The sequence below is a fragment of the Mus caroli genome, unplaced genomic scaffold (genome assembly GCF_978045245.1).
Source record: "Mus caroli unplaced genomic scaffold, Mus_caroli_1 scaffold_3, whole genome shotgun sequence".
Lineage (NCBI taxonomy): Eukaryota > Metazoa > Chordata > Mammalia > Rodentia > Muridae > Mus > Mus caroli.
Window position 1 is genome coordinate 18,240,780 of NW_028227258.1, and position 18,473 is coordinate 18,259,252.

At 39.8% G+C, this 18,473-nt stretch overlaps 1 protein-coding gene across 2 annotated transcripts in view; it reads right to left on the reverse strand.

Annotated features, from left to right (window-relative positions):
- Positions 1-18,473, reverse strand: part of Unc5c (unc-5 netrin receptor C) — a 351,370-nt gene that overhangs the window by 21,514 nt on the left and 311,383 nt on the right. For both annotated transcript variants that reach the window (XM_021157614.2, XM_021157613.3), the window contains 2 exons: positions 11,976-12,144; positions 9,446-9,679 (listed from right to left, as the gene is read on the reverse strand). In XM_021157614.2, the coding sequence (XP_021013273.1) occupies positions 9,446-9,679; positions 11,976-12,144 (403 nt within the window). The remainder of the gene's footprint in view (positions 1-9,445; positions 9,680-11,975; positions 12,145-18,473) is intronic.

An 18,473-nucleotide genomic window follows, 5' to 3' on the forward strand; every position in this document is an offset into this window, starting at 1 on the left:
ATATACCTTTAACCCAGAACGCTTTGGGGGGCGGGGCAGAGCCAAATGAACCTTTGTGAGTTCAAGGTCAGCCTGGTCTACATAGGGTGTTACAGGACAGCTAGAGCTACATATTCAGACCCTGTTTCAAAAAAAAAAAAAAAAAAAGAAGTAGAAACACAACCACTACCACCACCACCACTACCAATCATAGCACTGAAGATACTAAAGCACAAATAAATTATTTCAATGAGTGGGTGGAACTCCTTGGTAATAAAATTATGTAAATACACCTGTGAGTCAAAATGACAGTCATGCTCAGAGGTTGCCAATGTAAGTTTTGTGTCATAAGAGAGGTCAATGCACAGGACATGCTACTAGGGCTGTTTCCATATTACCAGTGTTCAGTGTTCTAATTTGAGATAGCTATGGCCATTTCAACTTAAGAGTACTCTGTATTTGTCTTTCTGGAGTCTTCCTCCATGAAGTCTTGCTAGTTAATATATGAGATATAGATACAATGATGAAATAAAATAAGTGGCATACTCATCAATGGAACATGACTTTACAGCTAAATGCTCTCCTCTCCTGGCTTTCTTGGAAACAGTCACTCCGTGTCATTGAAATATGTGTCTTATGTCAGGAAGTATGTGGCTTGGCCTACTGCTCCTGTTCTGCATGGTATAGAGACCATGTGAACCTATAACCAGGCTGAAAGGAGAACCACTCTAAAACAGTGTTTTGACAGAATGTTTTTTGAGTCACAAAGGTTAGGTTATTTCATATACTTTAATGGAGAATCAGAACCAAAGGTCAAAAGATTTAGGAAGATTTAACAAAATATCGTGACCTTGGAAATAAATGTCATAATAAACATTAGAATCATCTAGGTTGTTTGTGCTTAGAAATATAAAGGTCACCTTCCTTTGTTGAGGTTGTCTTTCTTATTGGCAGCCAGACTCACTTCTAATGGTTAGCATCCTGTGTGAACCTACTGGATGCTCTGATAAACTGTCATTGCCACCTGTTTTACTTTAAAAAGTATTCTCAAAAATGACATAGGAGTGATTGACACCACATCCCATTTCTTCGTGGGGGGCACACATGTCTACATGTACATGAATCCTAGAGAAATGTCACCAGGAACTCTCCCCGGGATCTGAGAAGCTACTTGTTGTGGTATCTGCTTCCAGCGGAGAGCTGAATGAGGGTAATCAGGGCTGAATTGATTCTAGAAGCCTACGAAAGACTGCAGCAAAGGCAGCAACATGAAATTCTATCACAGAAACAAGCAGCTTGCACAATAACCAATTAAACCCAAGCACTGCCCATGCCAAGCCATTAGCCTGGGCCACTTAAGAGGCGTAATAAATCCAAGCTTCTTTAAAGGCCTATGAGGAACAATGAAGCAGCTCTTGTCTATGCTCAGGGCTCTCACAGGCTCTCTGATAGTAAGATATATCCACATTGGACCCAGCAGAGGAAGGGAAATGGAGGCATACCTGAGAACCTATGGCTCTTATGTTCTTTCTATACCACCAGAAACTCTCACTCTTCAGGATTGTCCAGCCATGTGGCATTTGCCACTTCTTCTCTCCCTGCCCCCTTTTCTCCAAGTGAGCCTTCCAACCCTGGGCGAACTTCCTTCTAGAGAAGTCTCACAATTAGGATTCCTGGTTAAATATCAGTTTCTTATCACTAAAGATCACTAAATCACTGATCACTAAAGAGAGGGTAGGAAGGAGACAAAAACCACCCCTTGTTTCACTTCTCTACTTAAAACTATCTGTCCCTGTACCTAAAAAATAAAAGAATATTTCTGTGTACTCCAACAGAAATATGAATGGGCTCCATCTACTTCTGCTAAGGAGTTGGATCACCAGTACCGGGTCCACTAGTGGGTGCAAGGAGCTACTGTAGAGAAATCTTTGAGCCCCAAAGATATGAAGGTCACAGAAGCCAGCCTCCTCCTCCAGAAGTTTGTGCTTGCCTTAGCTTAAGGAGCTAGGACCTCCTCTTTGCTCTGTCCTTGGTGCTGATCCAGTCCAGGGCTTTGCTAGGGCATTATCATCACAGAACTCTATGACATGAGAACAACTTAGCAAGTGTTCAGCACACTAAGCACACTAAGCCACAGACTAGCCCTCAGTGGTTGTGTTGACTGAACTAAACCTGCCTTCAGATTCAGTGAAACCTGCCCTATTTTTATGTAGTCTTTATTCCTAGGTTGAAACATGCCCTGGTCATTTAGTAATGAGAAGTTTCTTTCTGCTAACTGTGGCTATTTCCACAGCCCCTGTCACAGCAGTGCGCCTGCACTCTACCAAAGCAGAGGCCAAAAAGAGCAGCAGTCCGTCTCCCCTGTTCCCCGCCAGCTTTCCAGCAGGCAGCTCTCAGCCCTGTGCCTGCTGTCCCCGCCTCTGGCCTTCAGGCCTCTGGCTGCTGAGCTGGGCAATGGGGAATAGCTGACAGTCAGCCAGCCTCTTCCACCTGCTCAGGTCAATGTCACCTCATGCTGTTATTTTCCTTTCCTGTGTTCACACTGCGGTGCTCTGCCCTCCCCCTACGTCTGTCTGCCTGCCTTCATTCTTAATAATAATAAGGCTAGACGCCAGTGACCATGTGCAAACATTCCCCGTCAAAGTCCCTTCGTTTCCAGGGCTCTGCCTGCTGTTCCAGCAGCTGCTGCTGCCACAGATGCTTGGGCTGAACTGCCACTTTCCGCCTGCCCGGTCAAGGAAGTTTGTGATGCTCTCAAAGCAATGTGCCAAGAGGTCCCACTCAACAGAGAACCCACATCACTTGTCTCCCCTGGGTATTCTTCTAATGTAAGCAAGGATGTTTCACATAGTATCATGGAACAGGGACTTTCAAGTCACTCTAGTACATGTGAGTTCACGTTGAACTTCTGTTTACCCTTAACATGTTATTATTCAAATTCCATGAGCAATTACCCAAAATTGAGGACAATACAAACTTACACACCAAGTAACCTTGTGCTACACAGGCTTGCAGAGAGAGGAGTTTACTTTCTTTTTCTTTCTTTCTTTCTTTTTTTTTTCAGGCTGCTTGCCTTCCTTCTCATGATTTCTTCTCCAGTCTTCATATTCAACAATGAAACCTATACCCCATCTCCCTTCCATCCTTATAACATCTACTGACTACAGGAAAGGGAAGTTCTCAATACTATAAAACACTTGTTATTGTTTTATATTTGCCCTGTCAAGGGGGAACACCATCATATTTGTGAAGACCTTTTGCTGTGGAAGATATTTGTACATTTACGTATTCAGAACAGCAGCTTGTAGGCATTCTTAGAGAAGAAGTATTATGGTTAGCACAACTTTTCTCTTCCTATGCCCTCTATAAAGGTCAATTCGTCAAGTAGGTCATTTGCACAACATTGGATAGGGCTAAGTCCAAGTCTCATGAGAAGATGACAATGAGAAGATAAATTCTGAGACACCATTACAGATCTCAATGACAACATCTGACCAGCTAGACTGCCACCAAAGGACAAACACCCTAAAACTAGACTACAGACAAATTTAACATCTTTGTTGATTTATCATCTTTCAAATACCATAATAATCTCAATGCCTGTGAAGGAAGATTAATAGAATCTAGTCCTAATTTTGTGCCAAAATCTATAACATTGCCCTTGAACCTTCCAGAGGCAGTGGAGGTAGACACAATCATTGGAACCTGTAGCATATTTTCTTGGTTTTTATCTGATATATGTGTAATATGCATGGATAGATTAATGTCAGAAACCAGGACCCTGACAGTTTACCAGACAAGTTAGTTTTGAGGTCACCTGCTGCTTGCCAGGAGGCTATAGCAGATGGACAACAGGTGGCAGGATGGAAATGAAGCTACCTACCCCTTTATCACGTTGCCTAGCAAGCTCAGCCCAGGAGGGCATCACACCATTGACAACTGGTGTTTCATCGAAACCACTTTGTTTTCCCTACTTTTCAGTGTTTTATTCTTTTCTTTTTGTATCTCTCTTTTATAGAGTTACTGTTCTCTCCTGGAGCCTACATTAGGATATTTGTGAATTAGATTAATCTAAGGAAAAGCTTTCTCTGTACCCAGAGATTCCAAAGAGAAAACCAGATTGTGGTAATGTATTTTATTTCATCTGGATCACAAATACATCTGTCAGAAACTCAATAAACATACATACAGAATGAGCGCAAATAACTCTTTTTAAGTTTTCGATTTCAGCACTTATTGAGGGTCTTTATTATGAAGAGGCTAATAGGGGAGCAGGATTACTTATTTCTACATAGATGTATTTTTTTCTCTCTGGGAGTTTTAAGACTTATTCCAAATATAACCTTGTTCTCTATTAATTTCTAGACTATTTATATTAGGATTTAAGGCTTTACAAATAATGAAAAGAAAACATCATTTTTATTACTTTAATCACCCAAGGAGGAGGAGAAAAAAAAAGAAACTTAGTGATATTCCAAACTCCGAGATCTTTACAATATATTTGACCTCTCTATTTTAGTTTATTCCAGACTATTCTCACAGTTTCCAGAATCTTTATCTCTTTGTGTGAACTCAACCTCAGCTTTGCTCCCACTGGTCCTTCATGCGTGTGCACAGGAAGAAAGCATCCTGAAAGGTATATAAAAGATGCCTGCTGTCTTCCATGGGCCTTGACTTTTACCCCAGCAGTCACTGCTGGCATTCTGATTCTACATCAGTGCTTCCAAATTGCTAAGTGAAGCTTTTAAGTTTCAGGTGACCATTTTTGCTTCAGGGCTTAACAAAACTCAGGAAAACTGTTACAAAAGCTGCCAAACTCAAAGAGGTAGGCAGAAAGATGAAAGGACATTTCAGGGCTTCTTGAGCCCAACTGACAGGGAGCCTCCTTTTCTTTGTCTAGCCATACCCATAATAATATAACTAGATTAAAAATATTTTAATATAGCCAGAATTGATTTTTAAAAGTAAAAATTAATAGTCTTGGTACATTCAGGCAACCATCTTTTCTAATAACTTCCAAGGACTAAGTAGTTGTATTCATTGAAAATGAGCACTCCTCTGGACCCCCACCATGGTCTCATGTTTCTGTTTTTCTAGAATCCAGAAAAGCTCTCTATATTCAGCTGCAACTTTATGAGAAGGTCAAGTTCTTGGAGACACAATGCTGGGCTACCAGTGTTAGTGGTAAGGAGTTAGCTTTAAGCATAAAGCAGGAAGAAACGCCTTTGTCCCATTGCCCAGATTTAGAGAGAAGAGACTACATCAAAGACAAGGCGGCATAAAGGACCAAGCTTATAGAGTGCAGATGACTGTGATATGATCAGGACATGGAGGATAAATAAGAAGTTTCAAACCAAACAACTGCTGTGTAAAATATAATGAATTGGGAAGAGATCAATAAAAGAACAAGGGGAGCAGGAGAGGCACTGCTTAGATTAGTCATCTTGGGATTGTAATGAGCCTAATTGGAAATGAGCCTGAACAAAAAGTAGAGAATTTGTTAATTTGTGTGCATCATTGGTGATGGGAATCAGCGTAGTTTGCTATAGCTCAATGGGAGAATGCGTTTGAGATGAGTTCTCTCCAAAGATCGATAAAGAGAAAAGAGGATGTTTGGATAGACACATACCTAGAATGTCAAATCTGGGGGTAACATGGAATTTGAAGGAAACTTGGAGTTATAGAAGTTGAAAGACCACAAAACAGGCCCTGCTGGGGCTGGTACAAACAGTGGTTTGCACTTAAGAAAATACAATGGGTATCTATGAACAGCATGAGAAAAATCCAACTCACAAGTGGAGCAATGTCCCAGAGCAGATATGGAATGTGAGAATGAGTAGAGATTTATTTCTCAGCCTTGTGGTAAATTAAGAGAATGGGGCTTCCCTGTGGGTACTGGAAGAGAAGAAGAGCTGCCTGGAAGGTCCAGTAATGGCTGAGTAAGTGAAGAAATGGGGGAATGGATAACTTAAGGATGCAAGATGTTTGTCCTTAATGGACTCACACAGGGATATGTAAACATGTTTAAGATGCTAGTCTTTAAGTGACTATACAATATGCAGAAATCATTGTGGTAAGACTCCCAGTTCCAGTCAATGTATACCAAAGCCTTTGTAGAAGGACCCTGAAACCCAAGTAGATTCTGTGTTTGTGCGGTGATAAAGAATTACTAAATAAGAATTACTGAGAAAGGAAATGACAAGGAAAGGAGAAGGAAGGAGTGGGAAGGGTGGTGGTCAGAGCTTGGAGATGTAAGGACAACAAGATGAGCATGTAGATGCCAGAGTGGCAGTGAGAACCAGCAGGAATTATGTCAAGAAGGTATGCTTTTAGCACCGGAGAGCTCTTTTGAGCTAATGAGCCTCCAGGTTCCCATTCAAGTATGGGTAAGGTAGTACAGACATGGCTGAACTATCTCTTCAGAGTGTTGAGTAGATCGTTTACTTATTACCAGGATTTTGGTATTCCTGCATCATTAAAAGGCCAAGAGGTGTAAGAATGCCTCATCCATAATTCACATTTCTTTCCAGCTAAGTGCTGGGTCCCTGGATGCTGAGGGTTTATAAATGTCTATCTGGAAAGCATTGACCATGATACAAACTGCTCTTGGGCTGCTTTCACGGATGAGAGCAATTCACTGGTCTTTTTTTTGTTTTGTTTTGTTTTGTTTTGTTTTGTTTTGTTTTGTTTTGTTTTTTGAATTGACCATTTCTATCCCCATTCTATAATTAACATACTCAAATGTGCTTTTTTGAAAAAGTATAACATTTTGCATAATTCTTGTGTCTATTGGGAAGGCAGGTTAGGAGATCTTGAGTATATTGCTATAACAGAAGATAAGCTATGTGTATGAAACATTTTAGATGCCACTCAATGTCTTTGGCTGTGTGCTTCTTACAGTAATTTTTCATGGAATTGTTCAGAGGATTCGCTTTAATCAGACCCCATGGCTCTGTAATAACTATAGTTTTGTTTTCCAGGAAGAATTTAAATCTAGCGTGATTTGTATTCTGACAGTGCCTTAAAAGTTATATCTGCAAGGAGGATATAGAAACAACTGGAAGCCTTACACAGGGCCACACTCAGTTCACTCACTTCCATATCAGAGAACCCAACAATCTCAGTCATTAAGAATATATACAGTGGCCAACAAGGTCCTTTTCCTCTCCCTGGAAAGGTTGGTGGCCATTTCCACCATGAGAACTGCACAGTTACCTATGGCTGTTCATATCTCCCTTGCCATGCTCTTTGAGGTGACTTCCCAGGATCCCTGAACTGTACCCTCCATTTTTTCACAGTCCAAAATTATCCCCTGGTCAGAAACTGCATAAAGAAATACTCTAACAGTCAAAATGTTCTTCCTTTGACTTTCTTGACTCTTTTCACTCTGATTTTTCTCCCCTGGTACTCTAATTTCTTTTGGCTGGCTGGCCTTCCTGCTCCCATATCATGGCAACATCTCCTTAGTCCCCATCTGGCTTTTCATTCAAGTTAGTTCCATTGACAAACTATAGTTAACTGCCCACACCTGAGGCAAGGCTTGCTTTCTCTATACCATTGCTATGTGACCTAGAGCCCTTAAATTTTCCTGATTGTTGGAATCCACATCTAGTAAAAGAATAATCATACTTTCTTGAGCTACTGTAAAGATTGAATGCGTTAATAAAAATATTTTGAATGGTAGATGGAAGCACTCAGTAATAGTCATTATTTTCATTAGTCTACACTTCTCTTTGGATATTTTTTCTTCTAAGAGCAGTGAACAAATATCACCATGATATCCTTGATGACTGGATCTACACATTGGGATCTATTGTCTGTTCAAAAAATTAACCCCATATATGATTGTTTGAAATGTATATGTTACTTTAGAACTGTTGCATCAGACAATAGGTCTACATATTTATAGATATAAAATTGTTCCTTAGATATCTTTAGGTGGCAGATTTATTTCCCTGACTCAATAGTCCATAAGTAAAATTACTATTGTCAACAAATGCTTGTATCATCAGAAATTAATAGCTGATAGTCCTCATCCACAGAGCTTTAAGAGACTGGATTTTTGGAAGATAATTAGATGCTGAGGGTAAGGCTCTACTGACTGAGATAGATGTCATTATCAAGGAGCCTCCATACCTTTCCAACCAACTCTGCCTTGTGAAGACTCAGCAAGAGACTGGCTGTCTAAAACCAAGAAGTCCTTCCTGCATCCCAACCTGATGGCAACCTTACATTGGGCCTCTAGCCTCCAACAGGATAGGGATAAATGTTCACATTTAGGTCTCCTCTCCCATGGTCTTCATCATAGTACTTTAAATTGACAAATTTGCAGAGCAACCCACCCTAGATTTGCCATTGTAAGAGACAGAAGTTTGACCTTCTGCGCACTACCTGAGCCACCATGCTGTTTGCTCAGGGCCTTGCATCCTTGTTTCCTTATCTTTCTTTTGTTATCATCACAGCTTTGCCACATCTTCTATTAATTTGAGTCTGCCCACTGAAGTCTGAGTCATGGGTCTAATGTTTATTTCCCGTGATGTCTACCTTCTGTTTAAACTGTTGTAGAAACCACAGACTCTCTCTGATGGCTAAGGTCCATCTTATGCAAAGATTCTATTACCCTCAGCTTACTGGTATAATACATCTGCATAAAGGCATTAATTACTGTTCACTTTTGTGTGTCTTCATCCTTTTCCATATATCTAGGCATCTTTAATGATTTTTCCTTTCAACGATGCTTAAAATCTTACCTTCCATTATAACAAGACTCAAATATTAGCTCTTGTTCAGATTTTCTTAAAATCTGTGTAGGTTCTCTTCCTGAACTCTCAGAGAACATTGCATCTCAGCTGTGACATTCATCATGTTCTGGCTTATCTCCTCAACCCTGGCACACTTCTTTTATTTCTCCTTCTAGATCATAACTTCTTCAAAGGCACTTATTATATCCCTTGAAGCTTCAAATGGGATAAAACGAATGGCAATAATCACACCAGGAATTAAGCTCATTTATTCTGCAAAGCAGCAGCCTGTTGTCAAATGCTAACCCTCTCTCTCACAGCCCTCGTAAAAAGAATGGGAAAGCATATAAATGAAGTAGCACACTAGAGGAACATACAGTGTGAGCAATTACGCCAATTTCTTTTATAGGAAGAACGCAGCTGAGATAAACATGGAAGCAGATTATTTACCATCCATGGGCTTCGTTGCCAAATTCTTCTACATTTTTCATTAAAAGAACTCAAGTAAGATAAACAAAAGTAGCCCTTGGGAGGAATTAGCACAGAGAAAACAGCTTATTTATCAGCATGGCCTCTGAGATATATCTATTTGTGTAACTGCTTCCTCTGGGACCCAATGCATGTGTTTGCACACATGCCAGAGCCACCACCAGGTGTGTAAGGTCAGTCCAAACCTTAGCTTCCAGGTAAGGGTGAAGAGGGTTGGTTGAGTAGGAGACACTTACCTTCAGGGCATCCTGTGTGTCATCCAGGCAGTAGACTCTAATGCTGTACTCCAGGGAAGAGCAGCAGAGGGGCCCAAAGATGGCCAGTTTAAGACGCTTGGCAGCTGCTTTGGTGGTGGACTGGCCAACCAGGGCATAGGTACTGAGGTTCTCTGTGAGGATATGGCAAGCCTCTGCATCCAGCTGAATGTAACAGGGGGTTGTGAAGTTCTCCTCCCCAACCACTACAACATCCTGGGAAGGAGGGGGAAGGGAACATTGTTATGCTAACAAGGACACATGCCAGCCACCATGGATAGTGGTAGATAAAACAGAAATATGTCCCTGAATTCTGGTTCATCTTTTACAAACTTTATGGTATTTATTTTTATTGTCTAGCATCAGCTCTTTCTATTACTGTCTATAAACGGATGTAATTATTGACATAAGTATCCTGGAATCTACATGAAAAGCCAAAAGAAAATAATGAATTATCCCTTTTATTGTAGTATGCCTGAGTTCCTTAACTGCTTTTGAGGACTTGGTGTTTTGATCTTTCAGTGTCTTATTTAACCTAAAAGTACAAATTGTTGAGAATATCAACCTTTTCTCCAAGAATCCACATTTAAAAGTAATTAGGGGAATTAAGACATTATATTGTATCAGTGTACTTTCTCTTACAAAATTCATACTACAGTAATTTCCTCAGAATAGTGTTCTTTCTCCCAAACAATGTCAGCTCTCTCTCAGAAACTCCGCAGGTGATCTGTGCTAGGTACATGCTGCCTTTTACATATGTCTCTCCTGTTTTTCTTATGGAATCCATTAAATAGTTCATTATTTTAGACACAAAAATATTCAGTACGAAATAAGTGGAAGTGATGGCTTTTGTAAAAATAATAGTTGCTAATTTAACCATACTTTGATTTATTGCCATATAACTAAATGGCTTAACTTATATACTAATGACGCAGGAGGTCATTCTTACAAGAGTTTAACATTCCACATGCTTCCAGTAGGCAGGGTGGAAGGTGATAAGAGACTGGGCAGGTGGAGCATGAGGCTGGGTTAAGAGTCTAGTTCCCTCTGAGGTCAGCCAACAAGATGGCAGACGCAAGATCAGCAGAGCCATGGTTTACTATAGACAAGTAGACATCCAGAATTTTATGAAGTTTCACAACTTTTAAGTAATTTGGATTGAGAAAGATGTGTGGGAGATAAAACACATACACCACCATAGTTCAATCTCTGAATTAGGTCATTTTGTCTTCATAGAACACGAGTCAGTTCTCTAATGCTTTCTACCAGGTGAGTCTAACTCAGGGTGACTGCCAATTACTCAAAAGTATTAGTGAATAAAATTAAGTCTCCAGGTCTGGATAAAGATATGAATGTAGTAGGTGATGGTTCACTACTACCTCAGGTGATAGTTTATTGGTTTAGGCTTTATGACATCATCTGACATATAACAAGCCATATTTTAACAAAATCAATGAAATCATAGTTTCAAGTGAATATAGAAGAATTTTGCACTGATGAGGAAAGCAGTTCAGGGCCCCTAAGGTTATTCCAGGCCTCATGATACTGGAGACAGAAGGACCCGAGGGAGTAGTGTTCAAGAAGAATATGACCGACAATGGACACCATGACCCAAACCTGCCATTGTATTTTCCTGGACTCTTGAGTTCACCCCTATGTCATTGACATGATCACTTAACTCCAGACATCAAAAAAAGCACTTAGCAGAGTTTCTTGCAAACACTTAAGATAGAGCTTTAGATAATTTTGCTTGTTTAGATAGTTGTTCACACACACATACATGTGTGTGTGTGTATGTATATAGAGATATAGATATAAATATAGACATTTGAAGCTTAAATGACATTAAAGTTAGGCCTGTCTAAATCTATTTAAAGATGACAGTTAAAGTATAACCCCAAACTCAACCCTAGATTTGAGATACTCTGATAAGGAATAATTCCTTCATATGGCCAAATGTAGCCAATGTTCGTAGAAAGGAAAAGTCTAGTTAATCCCAGAACATTGTGCTTTGCTGCTAAGTCAGTTTTCCTAAAATATTATAGCTTTAAACTTTCATGCGTATCTTTGTGATTTCTTTGGCTAAAAATACCATAAGTGATTATATTGTAACTTCACATTTTGCATATGTAATTTTTATACATATATATTTATCCTATCATTTACATATGTATTTGATAAAGATGTTCTTGAGAGACAGATGCTAAGTGAAGAGAGTTCTGATGTAAATTCTGATGATCCCTCCTTTCCTCCTTTCCCAACATGGGGTGCCTATACTCCTAATGGGTTACCAGGGACTTCGGAGTATCCTTGATTCTGTGAACTGATTTTGAGCATCCCCTTTCTGGTGCTCATCAGTCAGAAGATAAGGAACTAGTTACTGGTCTTCTGTCTCTCATTTTGAGTGTGATCTAAAGGCTGTCCTTCTTTGATTTAAAAATAAAGGTCTCCCCCTCCTTGTCTCATTGATGGACAGTGGGTACTGTGTTTCTCCCACAGACACCCCACTCACCTCCCATTGTCCCTGCACTGCCTGGTTTTTGAGCTGGATCTTCCAGTCCTCGGTGCTGGGGTCTGCACAGTGGTGCAGAGTGAGGATGACAGGGCGGGTCAGCAGAGCTCCAGGAGGCCCACAGCTCACCACAGGGGTAAGCAGGGTCTGAGAGTCTTCCATGGGGGGCCTGCATGGAGATCAGAGGACCATACCTGTGATATTTCCGTAGTATGAATGCACTGCGTCATCACTGAGATCTAAAGTTGGATAAACAGTTCAAATCACTTCCTCATAACACTTGAGCAGGGTGGGTATTGGGTGGTAAGACAGAAATAAATAGAAGCCATGTTCAGTATAGACAGGCTTTCATCTTGTAAAACAGGAGGTTTTTTTTTTTTTTTTCTGACAGTGAGGCATTTGCCAGCATCTCTTTGATCCCCATCCTCAGACACAAGGCTGCCTTGGGTAGCTTCCTCTGAATTCTTGTTCTGATACTTTCAGGATGGAATGAGAAAGAACAGAATCCTTATGATGTTACATAACCAGGTTTTCTGATAACTCTCACCACTGGTCTCACAGTGTTTTAATACTTTCGTGTTTTCAGGGCCTAACTTGAAAAATACTTCAAAAAACTCACTTCAGAATGAGGACACCCTAGAGCTAAACTTAGTCGAAGTGACTTTCAGGCATAATTCAGGCGTGTATAGCAGATTCATTCTTTCATATGTGAGCAGAAAGAATATAGAATGGCATTTCTGTAGCAAGTTAAAAAGAGATCACATCACTTATGTATTTCACACACAAAAAATCTGGCCATAAGGGACTCAAAGATGCAAATTATCCTTCCTTCCTTCCTTCCTTTTCCTTCCTTCCTTCCTTCCTTCCTTCCTTCCTTCCTTCCTTCCTTCCTTCCTTCCTTCCTTCCTTCCTTCCTTCCTTCCTTTTCCTTCCTTCCTTCCTTCCTTCCTTCCTTCCTTCCTTCCTTCCTTCCTTCCTTCCTTTCTTCCTTCCTTCCATCCTTCCCTTCTTTGTTCCTTCCCTTCCTTTTTCTCTCTCTCTCTCCCTCTCTCCTAAACTCTGTCAATCTCTTTCATGTATATGGCTATACCAAAAGTACGTGGATTAATTAATCCAAGCTGCCAAAAAACTTAGCACTTGAGAAAGTCATTCAAAAAATTTTGAGGTTGCTTAATTGTCTCACAGCTCACAACTGGCATTTTGTGATTAGACTAAACGCATGCTTCTCAACTGCTCTCACACTGACTGCTGGAAGGAACATGGCTACCGAAATCACAGGCCCATGAAATCTTAGGAGGGTCTTTGAACTTTGTCTCCACCTAGAACAAGGGGTTCAGGACAACACAGCTGATGTGGTTAGTGCCTCAGACATATGCAAAGTTATGGACCATGGTTACTAGAGTATCATTCATTAACAACTCACATTATGATTAACTCAAATGAACATGATCTGTCTTCTAGACGTTTGTTTCCATAGATCCTTGACCTGCTAACTCGGCCACTTTATATCATGTATTTAGAGACATTATTTTGATGTCTTCTCCATTGCAAATCATTGTCATTTTTTTTTTCCAATATCATCTGGCAAGCAAGGAGTCTACCTCTCTCTTTATATTTCTTCCCTGTTCATGAAGAAGTTGTCAGTAATTTGGTGTCTCATTAAACTGAGAATCCTGAAGGCCACCTAAAATTTAAGTGTATAGCACCTGAGGATTGCTATTTTCTTTAATTTAGAATATGAAGATATAGTCTCGTGACAAAATAATTGTATTAGATTATCCTCAATCAAGTAATAACACAAATATTTTATACCAGTCTCTAGTTAAGAGGGGAGGATGGCAATATACTTATTAAAAATCTCCTTTAGGAAGTAGCCATTTGAAAGCCACTGGAAGCTAGGTGGTTTGTTAAAACTCGGTCTTCAAATATTCCCAAGTGTTCGTAGGCCACGTCAAGTCTATGCAGTTTTGTGTTTGTTAGAAAGCTTTTGAACCTAGACATATTTATAAGTTTATTTTACTAGATTCAGTATGCAACTCTTTATGCTTTTTATTCCTCCAAATATTGTTTATCTCTCACACTCTCCTGACCTTCAAGAATTGGATATGTCTACCATTTTTGTGGTCATTATAATCCCTGCCAAGATTGTAACACAAGAATAAGACAGGGATAAGACCTTTGCGAGGTCACCACTTCAAGCCTCTCTCTCATCAGACATCAATACCTCCAAGATATTTAGCTCAACCAAATATAAACCCATTAAACTGCACATCTCAGTGACATCCTCCTGTCTTATTCATGTGGACATTTAAACGGACATCTCAGATTCTTCCGTAATTGCAGTGGCTACATGAAATTGATTTGTCTCTTTTTATTACCTATAGTTTATGTATTATTTATCACATCGCCTAGAAGTTAGTAAATATCTATGCCCTACCCTTATCTCATGCTGACAGAATGAGCAGAGATGAATGAATGGTGGCAGGCGTGATTATTTTTAACATTGTTAGATAATTCTTTATAGATTGATTATGATAATTGATGTTCTTAGCGGTTTTCTTTACATCTACAGGGAATGACAGGCAGGGCTTCCGCTCATTGAGTAAGGCTCAATTTCTCCATATCTAGTGGGACTTTACTGAAACTGTATGGATTTCACCTGATATTCTTTGAAATATTCCTGAGCTTCAGCTCGGGAAACTAACACAAAATTGATGATGATCTAGAACATACGATGTGACTGATGCACTTTCAGACCTAGAATTTGTGCTACCAGTACTGACATGACAGGACAGCTAACGGGATAACTCATAAGTGGGGCCAAGCATTAAAGCCTTCACAGCTTCCAGTTAATCATCCCTAACACTTACACTTTGGTCTCTATTGCCCTTAAGATTCCTGCCCCTCACTGTTCCCTGCTTCTCTTGAACTTGTACCAGGATCTCACTAACTTCTGTCTCTCCCTCCTACCCTATCCTCTCATGTGCAAGCCTCAAACAAGCTTTGTTTAAGTCCAGTCCTTTAATATCCTGCATAACATGTTTTCTTTATTAAAACTGCCGTTTCCTAGGCACCTTAGGGGTGTACATATATTTGGCATTGGTTTCTGGCAATAGCTTGAGACTTCAATATTATCCCTCTATTAGGTTTTGTTTTCATTTTCTCTTAACGCATTTTGTCTTCTTCCCTTTGTCTAATCTCCCCCACTCTCATATAACATAAGGGAAGCCTTGCTTTCATTTTGTCATGATTAATATTACACTATATGCCTTTGGCAGTGACCTTATTGTTGCCTAATAGCACTTTTCCTTCTATGAGAGAAATAACCCTGCAACGCATGTGCTTTCCTGAGGCTTCTCCTCCCTTTTAGTTACAAGTGTACCTTGAGAGATGAGCAATCAATTTTACAGGGAAGGCCCTGAAGCAGATCCACTTCAAGTGACCCTAGCAGAGAGTTGAGGTCTGTCTCTCAGGCTGGTGTCAGCAACCTGTGCTTGGAGAAGGAAAGGAGGGGCTTCCTCTCACTGCCCATGAACATAAGGGAGAAGTGAAATCCTGCAGCTGGGTTGGAGAATTGTCAGCTGGGCACTGTCTGAGCACACCCTTGGCATGCAGTAGTGATGGGCCGTGCTCTTGGAGGAGGGAAACCAAATGGAGGGTGGTAGGGGGAGGGGCAAATGAGTGTCAAAAGAATTTATTAACTCAGTGAGGTGTGGAAATGTGATGAATAGGCAAGAGAGGAAGATGAAGTACAATCTGTAATGGAACGAAAAACAAAGAAGTAAGACTTACATTCACTTCTAAGATAAAGGAAGCATTTTCCAATGTATATTAAAGGGGAGACTTAGGTAAAAGTTAGCTATATTAAACCAAAGGTCAGAAGTGTCTAAAGTCACTTCTTTACCATTAGTTACATAAAGGGAGAGTATGAAGAGTACATGGAGCCAAATACTTGAAACTAAATGTAAACCTCATGTATAATTTCGTATGTCCTATGAGTTGTTGGATGACCCATGAGCTGTCTGAATTACATAAGCAGCCTGTACAGATTAATTGCTGATGCAAGGAAATGAACACAATATAAAACTTAGGTATAGAAGCAGCAACTAAGTTGAAACTCAGCAAAGTTCAGTGATCAGAATGTTTAAAGTATATAAAAACAAACAACAGACAAATAAAACCTTAACAAGAATAAAACCAGGTTAACAGCTGTACAGATCCCAGTGCCCCTTGCACAAAGTGCATGAGGAAAAAAAGAAACTGGTTTTCAGAGAGATTTGCTTCCAGCTCCTGCTGGCTATTGCCAGTGAGAAGACCATAGAGAAGAGCATTATAGACAGTCCAGAGGAGGAATCCTGAGACACGAACACACTTCCCAGGGATGCTGGGCTAACTCTTAGCACCAAGATATCTCGTACGGAAATCATTTCGCTTCTTTCACACTGGTGAATCTGGGTTTGCTGAGCATGAGCTTAGGGACCTTTTGAAAAGAATCTGCCTCCATCTATCTCTAGGTGGACATGAGGTGCCCTCTGTGGATGCAGGTCTTTCTGTCAGGTCCCTCCGTACAACACTCTCAATCCAGGCTCAGGTGTCGTTTAAAGCACATGTCTTCCCATATAACTGGCAACTTGAAGTGCTTGCATTCTGCGTTCATGACAGGAAATGTCTAACTTGCTTCCTATCAAAAGTTCAACTGAAGAAGAAAACGGCACTCTGAGTGGCGTGTTTCCATTTTCTCAGACAGACAGAGTCTATCTTCAGATGAAGTTAGAACAGCTAAGCAATATGCTCTGGGCTTTAACCTTGTAGAATTATTTTACTCAGTGAATATATACTCCGAGTCCCTACAATTTGCTTCCCCTGAGGATCATTAACACATTTAAACTCATTGCCATTGTCATTTTATCTTAGGATCTTAATGATTCAAAATATGTTTTTTATGAGGAAGCAGAGAGGAGAGAAATATTCTCCTTCCAGCCATATTGTTCATGTGGATCTTAAGAATTAGAGGAGACTCCCCCCACCCCCCCAGTTTTTCTTCTATTATTTTTTTGCAACAAAATCTCTCTGTAGACACTAAAGGCCTTAAACTTGAAAAGTTCCTCTCTCAGTGTTGTGAGTGTTAGAGTTTCAGGCATGTGCTACTGTATCTGGCTACCTTTTCCTCTGGAAGCTATAAAATAACCAATTTATTATCTACTCCCAGGAAAAGTGCTTCATTATGTTACTATTTCATATTCCTACTGTTCACCTGGTTTTATATATATGTATATATATATATATATATATATATATATATATATATATATATACTTTATGGTTGATACTAATATATAATATATATCCATATATATGTATATATACTTATATATCAGTACATATATATCAGTATCTATCATATATATCATATCTATATCATATATCTTTGTCATATCTATCTATATACCATTTTGTAGAAAGAGTAATTACTTTTTATACATAGAGAAGTAATTAATGAACCCTGAGATTGGTTGATTTTATTTGGTTTTCTCTAGTCCTAAGCCAAGGTGAACATTAAACAGATGCTATCCACCAAGTGTTTTGACTGAAGTGTAAACTGGCTCATACTGTTTGCCACAATGACGTGCAGTGTTCATGCCCCCCTGTATTCACCTCGTTCCATCCTCTCCAGCTGAAACCTAAGTGGTACTGGGGTGCTGCTGCAGCATGGGGTGCCCTCCTCCACATTCCCATAGTTTTTTTCCCCATCCTTTCATGGTATCCTAGTCAGAGGAGTGATTGTACATTTTGGATAGAGGGAAGAAAATAGAATATTGATGAGGTCAAAGATCTCTTCTTTAAGATTCCAAAGCCTTTGACTTTAAATAAAAGATATGTAGTTACTCTACTGAATGTGATTTGCCTCAAGAAAGTTGCATTTATGAAGAAAGCTTAAGATCTCAAGACAACATGGTGTGTGGGGTGGGGGATGGCTCAGGGTGTAAGGTGATTGCAATAAAAGCATAGGGACCTTGATATCCAGCATACATATATAACTACTGTGTCACATACACATAATCTTAGCAATGGGGCCATAGAGACAGAATGATCCCAAACAAGCAAGCCACTTTGGACAGAATGACTAGTCCCCATATCAGTAAGCGATTCTTTCTCAGAAAACAAAACAAAACAAAACTAAACTAAACTAAATAAAAAAAAACCAAAAAACATATAGAGACATTGTGGAAGAAACCTGAAGTCCACTTTTAACTTCCACATATGAATGGATACACTCCAAAAGAAAATGCACATCAGAGACTATTAATGAAAGGTATAACACAAGATGACCTCTCAGGTACATGAAAAGACCTCATAGTACTAACTTTCTATTATAACAGCAATATGCTTTCCCTGTAAAAGCACAGACGTGCCCTTCAGAATGAGTATTAATACAAAATATCACTGATTTCATTCTGCAGGCTCTTACATCTGTTTCTAGGTTAGTGAGACTCTCTA